Below are 10,255 nucleotides of genomic sequence, written 5' to 3'. Positions count from 1 at the left end.
ACTATCCAGCGCTATTTGTGTGGTGTGTGGGTCCCTAATCTGTACAGAAGCTGTGATAGGTGCAGGTTGATTGCATTGTATTGTTGTTGCTTATTTCTGGTAATTCAGTCCAAATGGTTGGAAAGTGTTTTTAGTTTTTTGGGGTTTTTTTGTAACCACAATATTTGATTTTATATGCAAGGTGCCCATTAACTGGGCTGAATAATTAATTAATAGGAGGAAGCCACTATGTTTTTTGTGCATTAGGTTTACCTCTGATACGAAGCCAGCAAAACTGTCACGAGGTGCTGAAATTCAGTCGGTTATTATATGTGATTTTTGAATTATTATAAAATTGTTCTTTTATAACCCATGGTGCAACATACCCGCATGTTATCTGACCAATCCACATGGCCTAATCAGGTGTGTTGAGCTGGGTGGGAGGATTCCTTCTTGATTTGGGTTTGACACGTGGACACGCCCTCCTTGCAGTGTGGGCTTTAGATAAATTCCATCCAGCTGAGGCAGCCAGCTAGAATGGGTTCTCAAAATTCAAGCACTAGCCATTACGGCACTATAGGGAGGTTATTTAATGCCCAACACCATGGCTAAGTTATAAATTTGATGGAATTTAGGTACAATACTCCATGAGTAAACCCCATACTTATTTCTTGTAGTGTCAAATCTTTAGCAACTCCAGTCCCGTGATTCTGGTCCAGGACTTTGTTGCAAACAGATCTTTTAATTATTGTATTTAATTATTTGGATTATAAATGACTGGTGGGTGGTTGGATCATGTTCCTGGACTGGAATAGTCTTGGAGGAGGAGCGAGTGAAGTTGCAATCTCCAGCGGGAACGGCTTTATGAATGGATACTGTATTTCTGTCAGTATGAATGAGCACATGTTACACATGCTATGGACTGCTCTGTGGGTGACGTGCCGATGTGAAGCTGTTTGTACTTTACAGGCAGCGAGGGTGTGTGTTATCCAGCAGTGGAGGGCCCACCCCTCCCCCCACACACAAACAGGAAGCAGCCCCATGAGCTGGGTCCTTATCGTGGCTCTGCCTGCCTAGTCTGAACATAGGCTGGAATGGAAGTTCAAACTGAACAGGACTTTTGTGTGTTGTAAATATGATTGTTATTATTGTAGATTATCAAAGTGTGTGTTAGATTTTCAGGTTAATTATTTAAGTTGTGTATTGTTTTTTTATTATTTTTATTTGCACTAAGTAATAAAATTTGAAAAACTTGATTAAGTCTTATGTTTAAGTCACAGAATGTTTTCCTCACACCTACACCATGCTGGTAAATGCTTAATCGCACAGGGGTTCTCCCTAAACAGTACAGCAAGCTGGCCATTCCTATAATAGCACCTCTTCCAGCTCCAATACACATACAGTACCATGCTTTGGGTGCTGGTTTTTAGGCCAGTTCCTCATTGATCTATAACAGCAAGGGCACAGTGCACACACATACGCATGTTGCTGGTGAAGGAAGCAGGTCTATGTTAGTCCTATGCATGCTGCACGGGGGTATACACAGCATCTGCTCTTGGGAGGATTTCCATGGTGCCCACAGCTGCTCTCCAGCATGACTACACACAACGCTGAACCGCAAGCCGAAGTAAGAGTTGCATCAGGGTGGGGAGGTCCTGTACAGACTTGACATGTGAATAATCCTAGCCACTCTCCAGAGAGAGAGAGAGAGAGAGAGAGAGAGAGAGAGAGAGAGAGAGAGAGAGAGAGAGAGAGAGACTGGAAATAACTAGCAGAAATCTTGCTGTGTATTGTTTTGAATGAACACAGCTACGAACATGGCTGGGAGATTTGACAAGTTCAAGTTCAAGGTGCACAGCTCTGTGTGGTGTCCAACTAGAGTGCCTATAAAAAAAGGGGACATGTCTGTCAGTCATCATTGGTGTCTGTTTAGACTGCCTGCAGACAATACAGAAGAAACAACCATATATACAATGCTTTGATGCCTGAAAAAAAAAAAACACATTTTGTACTAAATATATTTGAGCCATAGGACATAGATGTATACAGCTTCAATAAACAGATACTCTAATATTGCTGTTAAATATCATCAAATCAGGTAACATTTTAGATAATTTTCTTTGCAACACAGCTATGCAGAATCACTAACATTCACTAACATCCTCCCTTTCAACACGTTAAGAATAAACAAGGTGAAACCATTACTAGTTCACCACAGAAACGAACAGATGCATGCTTTGAAAAAATCTGACTCATTGTTTAACCAGTGTGTAAACCGCCTATAAGGCAATCCCATATTTAATAGGAGATGAACACATGTTTTAGTAACAGGTCGGTGATAAATAACAGCTTGCAGTGCAGTCAGCCTGTTTCTTGGAACTGCAAGCAAGGAATTCACGGCTCGCATGTGATCAACGATTTGCATCTGAAAACACAGCAAAGAAAAGGCTACAGGCTGCATATATACCAGAATATAGTGGGATGCACCGGCTTCTTTAGATCAGCACTCCCACTTGCATTATTATAAAGATCGGACCCTGCTTTGAGTTCCAAAGTTCCCCAAAACATTTTTTATAACGGTTTATTGTTTTCATTTTAAACTAAGGCTGATTTTTTATAACTAGAATACAATCCCAATCTGTAATACTATCAAACAGCTTGCTTTCCATCTGACTCCCTCCACCTCCACTAGCACTTGGTATTGTTAGGGGCAACGGTTACTTTGTCAGGTTTAGCTGCATAAGCAGTGTTGACATGCGTAAGTAAACAGCGGCAGAGCAGTTCAGCTCAAAAGTATGTAATGTAAAACAAGATATTTTGTCTTCTGCTGTAAGCGTATAGTAACTTGAACGACTATCCCTAAGACGCAGGTCACTGGTATTGGTAGTTCTGCGACGCTCCCTTAACTGTCTGATGAAATGCTGTTACTGGGAGCTTGGCAATGAGAAAAAGCGGTGAGGCAGTAGAAATAAAACAATCAAAAAAAAAAAAGGTGAATGACACCCAGTCGGAGGAGAGTTGAAAGAGTTAAACGCCTGATTTAAAATAAGAAATCAGAGTTCACCTACAGAATTATTTGTTTTGCCGTAATAATTGGTTGTGCAACACAGCAAGTCCGGTCAGTGACAGCAAGGCTACGAGTACAGCAAAAAAGAAAATGGCTTTCAGTTCAGTGTGCCACCAGGATTCCGGCTTTTTATTGGGATTTTCTTCTCTCTCGGCTGTGTGTCCGTCTTCTCTCCTCCTCACATCCATCTGTACGAAGCTGGCAGCCCGAATGAAGCTCGTTAATAATTATTCTCAGGTTAATTTTGCCGAAGCAAGTGCCAGAGAGATGGAGGTCTGCGCACACTTGGAGCAAAGCCGACGAGCTAACTGCTGCTACGTTACACACACCGGCTCCTGCTAACTAAAATGGACTTTGAAAAAAAAAAAAAAAAAAAACTTAGAAAATAGAAAAAAGAAAAATATTCGACATATTGTGGACTGTTGCTGTAATAATGGAGCTTTGCGGTTTTATTTCTTGAAATTAAAATCGAGTCGAGGAAGTATTGGCATATGGAACGTTTTTTTGATTATTATTATTATTGTATTTAAAAATAAACTTAAGGGATTTAAAATATATATTTTAATGTTTATTTAAAACTTTTTTTTTTTTTAGCGCGTCTGAACAGAAAATATATCGTATATTAAGTTTATCTGAAAATCTAAATTCTCACTTAAAAAAAAAAAAAAAAAAGTTATATATATATATGATATTATACTATATATTTAATATATAGCGATTCTCCACCATACACTTGTGTCATTCTATTATATATTATAAGTCAAAGTGTTAGCTCATACTCTAGGCATCTGAGGCGTGGCTTCCCTCTTCTTTACCTTCACCAGGCCGCGTACACGGCCCTGACGGAATGAAGTACAACTAACCTCTCTCACCCCTGTTCTTCAGTGGGACAAGTCTGACACAAGGCAGCAGACGGTAGAGTGGACCCAGTAGCTCGACCCAGCTTGGGGTGCCCTCTCATGAGCCTGGAAATCAGGATAGCTCGTGGATTGGATTTTTCTCTTCAATGATTTCAAGGCCGTATTTCTCCTTCTTGCAAAGATACCTACCCGGGCGGCATCAGACACAGAGCCAGTCCAGCAGCGGGGCTGGGTGGATCGGCGAGGACTTTTTTAAGCAAAGCCTAGCATGCGAGCAGATGTTTCTAGCCCGGCTTGAAGAGGATTGTATGCAGACGGAGCACAGTCCTCCTGTCGGCTTGTTAAATTATCAATATGGTAGCAACTACTGTAACGGCGGCAGCCAGGAACCATTTTCTCTCCAGTCAACCGGCACGTCTCTCGACTGGTTTACCAAGGACGGCCTCGGAGTAATGGGGATACACGGAGCCAGAGATACAGACGTGTATTCAAAAGACCCGGTCCCTACGAATGCATATGCAGCGAGGCATTATTTAAATCAGGTTTTTGTCAACGTTATGTCGGCACAGGACGCCAAGAGCGGCTATGAGATGAGCAAGAAAGGTCAGATTTTTGAAAGGGACAATCCGACATGGGTTTCGTCAGGTGCAGCGACGGCAGGGCAGGTAAAACGAAGCTGGTGGGAACATCTTTGGGGAACTGGTTATAACAGTACTGCTGGTATTGGTGCACACGGAGCGGAGCTTTCGGGTAGATCCGGACCAGTGCAACAGAGTAAAGAAAAGGACAGTACAGGGTTTCAAAAGCAGCTGCAGCCGAGTCATATAGCCATTGTTTCAATGCCTCCGGTTCACATTGTGCCAAGTGAAGGGGATCCTTTGTGTACGGAAAACGCTGGATATCAGTTTCACAAAGTGCCCCCTCCTGACAATGCAAGCTCACAAACGACCTTACCGGAACTACTTCTCGCTGAAAAGCTCCTGTTAGCGTTTGGGAGGCCCTGTGCTTGTGCGGCTGTTACAGCCACTGCCACATTCAGCACTGAGGCCGTAGTGCTGACCCCAGACCAGGACAATGGGTACTCCAGCTGGGAGGAGGAGCATTTCGGCTCCAAAAGCCACAAAATGGAGGCTTGTTGTACAAGCCAGGTCTCCTCTGAGGCTGTCAGGACTGAGCAGCAGAGCTGTGCGGAGGTGGGGGAGACCCTCATTTGTGTGAACAATGGCAATCTGGGCCCCGAAGGGGAGATGGAACAGAGGGATATAGGAGGTGCCACTCTGGCCTGGGATGACTCAAATGTGGAAGCACGCATTGAGGTCGCCAGTCAAAGCCTGCCTGTTCTCACCAGCCCCCAGTGCCAGAACAAGACCATTGCGTTTATCATGGGCGCCCCCTGCAGTGAGGAGAGCGAGAGTGAGTCAGAATCAGACCTGGACTGGGATAGTGACGATGATGATGATGATGATGGGTTCAGTAGTGAGGGGTCGTCTGACTTTTCCGAATCAGAGGAGGAAGAGGGTGGGACAGAGGAAGCAGAAAAAGAAATGCTCTGGAATTTGTTTAGTCAAAGCAGGGATCCCTACAACCCCCAAAACTTTACAGCAGCAATCCAGACTGTTAAACCCAGAGCTCCCTTTGAGGAAGATGTAACTGCTACTTCTACAGAGGAGGAAGTGACAGATGCAGAGTGCTCCCCAGGGTCTCAAAGCCCATGGGATTCTGAGGATGATCACAGCAGTTGTGATGAAGCAGAGAGTCTCAAACTATGGAATTCCTTCAGCTGCAGAGGGGACCCCTATAGCCCCCTGAATTTCATGGTTCCCATCAGTACTAAACAGGTAAGGGAGCAGTGTAGCGTCCCCTCGAGCAGCAATCAAAAAGCGGGCAAGAGAGCTCCTTCACCCTGCATGCAGATGGAGGAGGCAGAGGAAAGACTGGACAGCGGCTTCTCCGAGACCTTCCACATTGAACAAGCGCAGAAGTCGAGCAACAGATGTGGCAAGCAAAAAAAGGTACTAATCCCCAAGTTGCATAGCATTATGAGCTATTCCAGGTTTAACTATAGCCTTGATTTCAAATCTTAAACTCCAGTAAATATATCCCCTGGGAGCCCCATTAAATAAAACATCTGTGAGGGTTCCATAAGCTTTGAGGCATATTAAGCTGCACAGCCAGGTGTGCTACATAAAAGACCATACAGATTACATCATTGTTTGACTGTTAATATGGCTTTACAATAATATCTATATGTGCACAGGAGCAAAAGCTTAGTAAATCATATTTCAAAGTACAAAATTGCATATTGTGTGTAATTATAATCTGCACCCAAGCATTGAGACCTAGCTGCTCTTCAAGGTCTGTTGATTTTGATGCATTTTTAATTTTATACTGCATTCCATTGCACATAAAAAGACAACACCTATACTGAGTTCCTCATTCTCTGCATCTTTACCCTGCTCTTAACCACCTTAATCGCGGGCATCGGACATTGATTGATTCTCCAATAGTCTCCCAAACAGATTGCTGAGCATCTGTGGGAGTGATGTAAAGACCACAGGGAACTACAAGCGTGTTGATAACACACACACATGTACCTTACTCCTGGGGTGCTGTGGGAGGAGTGATGTAAACCCCATGCAACAGACTGGCTGATAGCTACGATCAGCTGATGCAACATTGTTCAAGGGAGCAGCAGTTGCCTAGATGTTATTAATTGCAGACTACATGTTGTAGGCATGATACACAATCTCTCTTGGTCATTGTTAGTCATCAGGGTGGCTGTATTCCTGTTGGTCGTTGTTAGTCCATTTTCCGGCCCTACTAGGTAAACTATTCAGGGAATATAGTTTGTATGGTCCCTCCCAGACCCTTATCTAATTATCTTAATAGCTACAGGTCCTCTTTTGTAATGCTAATCCTGTGTAACTAAGAGTTCATGTGTGTTTGTGCCCTAGGTGATGTTTGTGGACGAGGTAGAGGAGTTCTATGCCAGCTGTGATGAAGATCGCTGTGGCCCCTGGGAAGAATTGGCCCGCGACCGTTGCCGCTTTCTGAGGCGGGTCCAGGAAACAGAAGACGCAGTTGGATGCTGCCTTGCGCCAGCCCACCGGCAGAAGGTCTTTGAAAGACTGTATGAGAAATGCTGAGTTTCTGAAAAAATAAAAAAAGGGACAGCAGCTCAATCTACCTTAAACTTCAGGGAGGTGGGAGTTCCAGAGCAGAGTGTTCAATAAGACTTGTCAATCCCATTCAGAGAAATTGGGTTTAGGCTGCACTAAACTTGGCCCCCTCATATGCTATACCTCTTTGCAAGGTCATTTTCAGCTGTGTGCAGTGAGCGGGTATGGTCTCAGCTCAGACCCCAGTGCATGCAGTGAAGTCACAGGTCACTAGCCATGGTTCGACGCCAGCTCATGACACAAGCGATCTGATGCGATATCAGTCTTTGCACAGTAGTAGTTTTAATGGAGTTAGAACCAAGGATTTGCATCTCTTACTTCAGCATGGCCTAAATGTTATCAGTGGCCTTCCTTTTGATTCTTCACTGGCTACAAGTATAATTCCTTATTGTGATGTCGGTCCCATAGACTACCATAGGAGTAAACCCACCAGGAAGCAACAGTATTTAAATCTTTCATGCAAATGTCTGAAAAGGTGTTCAGCGATAAGCCGCCTCCTGCTTATTAAACCGTGTGTTTTTGTGCTTCAGCCTTATTTGGGAGCTGATCAGCTTATAACACTACCAAATTTCTTTTTCTAAAAAGAACCATGGGTTCGGCTGGTCTAGGCTATACCTGCACGGTATGTTATTTAGAGAACTGGCCAATTCCTGGGGTTCCTGTGGATGTACTGTTGAGTTTAAAAGACTTTGAAAACAAAACTATCAGTTTGTTTGTCTGCCAAGACTAAGGTGTTTTCATTTTACTGAATATAAAGGCAGTTGCATCAACTGTGCTCAGTGTTAATTTTAGGACATACACAAATTGTATTTCTTTCTTTTCTGAATCAGTTAATAATAGAAAAATAAAAATCGCACACCATGAGGCAAGTGGAGAAATCTTAATTAGCATTATTAGGAATCGTACCATTCCATATGACAAGAAGAAGAAACCAACAACCGTTTCTCTTTTAATTCTGTTTTAATTAAATCCGCTGTGGTTTAAACCTGACTTTACTTGATCCAGGTCGCTGGCTCATTAATGCATGCAATTTAGGCCCACTTTGATAACTGCAGCTCATGCCTTCACTTGGAATATTAATCTGCAATAAGAGACGGCCCTCATGGTTTTTTTTAGGTCTATGGTGTAAGAAGCATGTTATATAAAAAAGGTGTGTGGGAAGCAACATGAGCTAGGGTGTGGCTATTCCAAGCATAGGTGGGGCCAGCACAACATCATAAAACCACTGCTGGTATTTCCAGTATTTTGGGAATGGTAATAACAAATAATACAAACAACTAATACAGCTGTTCTTAATTCAACACAGTTAAATTATATCAAATTTTATTTTTGTATAACTTCCATTTTTTTCTGGGTTAGTGCTTCTGCAATAGACAAAGGAAAACATAGTGGCAGAAGCTTCATTTATAAAAAAAAAAAAACTGCTTTTTTCTGATCAGAAATTTTAAAAATAATAAAACAATTATATAAAAAAAAAAAAGTTCATTCAAATCTTTCTGGGGGTGTGTTTTAATTTTGTAAGTCTGGTTTTCTTTGCCCTTGTGTCTTGCCAAAGAACAAAGAGAGATCTGTTTTTTTTTTATTTTTTTTTATTTCATAATCTCTGCCTGGAATAAACCCAGCTTTGTTTCTTTTGCAGTTGCATATAGATGCAGCTCTGCTTTAGTTGCCAGAGAACCCCTTAGCGCTGCCTGGAGTCTGATGTGGCATGCAGGTTTGTGGTGATAAAGAAGGGAGTCTCATCAGACTTTTAGTTTCTGTGTAAGTGTGGTTTTGATAAAACTTTATCTCAGCTGTGTTGCTAGTTTGAGCCACTCTGCAATTAAGCAGTCGACTAGTAAATCCTTTCCTCTTGGCAGGCTAAAGTGTAGAGAATATAGACGCTCCACTCGCACCACTCTGGGATTCTGGTAGACCCAGTTTATTGTTTACCTGCAGGGGCAGTCTGTTGCTGTATGGGTGCATTTAACTTTTGAAATTGAATACCCACTGAATTGACTTGTCACCCATGCATTGAAACAGAAACTGCAAGAACATGGCAGGGAGGGTGTTGCTTATTGAAATATTAATCCCTGGGATTAGGGGGGTTGGGGTATTTTTAATTTGGGTTTTGTATAGTCTCTTAGGAAAGAAATCCCTCTTAATTTCTACCCTTGCCTAAATATAATCCCCAGGAACCAGAGTGATCCCACAGCCTGCTGCTGATTTTAATAAAAACAAAGACAGATGTGTGCAGAGGCTGTGCTGATCACATGGTAAATAGAGACATAAAAACCAGGGGATTATTCTGGTTTCAAAGATTTATATGTATTGTATTTATATACAAATGAAAAACAGCAATCAAAATGAATTCACCCTTTTACTTTTGGTTCTGTGTTTATTTCCAGACAAAATTAAACAGAAAGGTAGTTGCGTGTAGGAGTTCTAGTCTAAACTCTTGACCCAGCCGTGTAAAACAGAAGCATAACAGGTTGCAGTCTTTATTTGACTTAATAATATTTAAGTCATTAATATATATATATATATATATATATATATATATATATATATATATATATATATATATATATATTATTGTAAGGGTGGTAACATTGCAAAAAAAAATCAATGCATGTAATTACGTAAAATTACGTCATTTTAATTACAGGAAAATAATGAGTCCACTGCTACATAACATGTATTTGTGCTAAATTACTGCACACATTATGCAATATATATATGTGTGTGTGAATAGATATATAGAGTGTACGCTCCGTATTACGAATGTGGTCATGTGAATCAGTGTGTGTAGCTATATTATATGACCTCACTATATCATAGTATATATCTATGTAGGCTGTTATGCCACCTTGTTTCGGTTTAGAATTTCTTATTAGATATATATATATATATATATATATATATATATATATATATATATATCTGAGACATATTTTTAAACAAAATAAACATAAATGCTACCCGAACCATTAACTGGAGCAGATGTACAGTTGCATAGAAAATCCATTTAGTGGATCATTGGCGCCCTCTTGTGGCTTCATGAAATAGAGCAACGTTAAGTAGAAAAATAAACTAATTACAAGTCGGTATACCGGTATAACAGGATTAGATCGAGAGAAAACAGAAAATTGAAACGGAGTCTCTACATTAGTTCCAGGTAGGGTTGCAAC

At 41.4% G+C, this 10,255-nt stretch overlaps 1 protein-coding gene across 1 annotated transcript; it reads left to right on the top strand.

Annotated features, from left to right (window-relative positions):
* Positions 1-3,967: 3,967 nt before the first annotated feature.
* LOC121299960 (protein phosphatase 1 regulatory subunit 15B-like) lies at positions 3,968-8,553 on the top strand. Its single transcript, XM_041228249.1, has 2 exons — positions 3,968-5,918; positions 6,861-8,553. The coding sequence occupies exons 1-2, from the start codon at positions 4,053-4,055 to the stop codon at positions 7,050-7,052; spliced, it is 2,058 nt and encodes a 685-aa protein (XP_041084183.1). The 5' UTR covers positions 3,968-4,052; the 3' UTR covers positions 7,053-8,553.
* Positions 8,554-10,255: the final 1,702 nt, after the last annotated feature.

The sequence above is a fragment of the Polyodon spathula genome, chromosome 25 (assembly GCF_017654505.1).
Source record: "Polyodon spathula isolate WHYD16114869_AA chromosome 25, ASM1765450v1, whole genome shotgun sequence".
Classification (NCBI taxonomy): domain Eukaryota; kingdom Metazoa; phylum Chordata; class Actinopteri; order Acipenseriformes; family Polyodontidae; genus Polyodon; species Polyodon spathula.
Note: the sequence above shows the minus strand (reverse complement) of the source record. Positions and strands in the feature narration are given on the sequence as shown.

What these genes read in the sequence shown, in the direction of transcription:
- LOC121299960 (XM_041228249.1), top strand. Translation starts at nt 4,053, where the DNA reads ATGATTTCAAGGCCGTATTTCTCCTTCTTGCAAAGATACCTACCCGGG. An exon ending in GATGTGGCAAGCAAAAAAAG is followed by an intron (nt 5,919 to 6,860) that starts GTACTAATCCCC and finishes TTTGTGCCCTAG; the next exon opens with GTGATGTTTGTGGACGAGGT.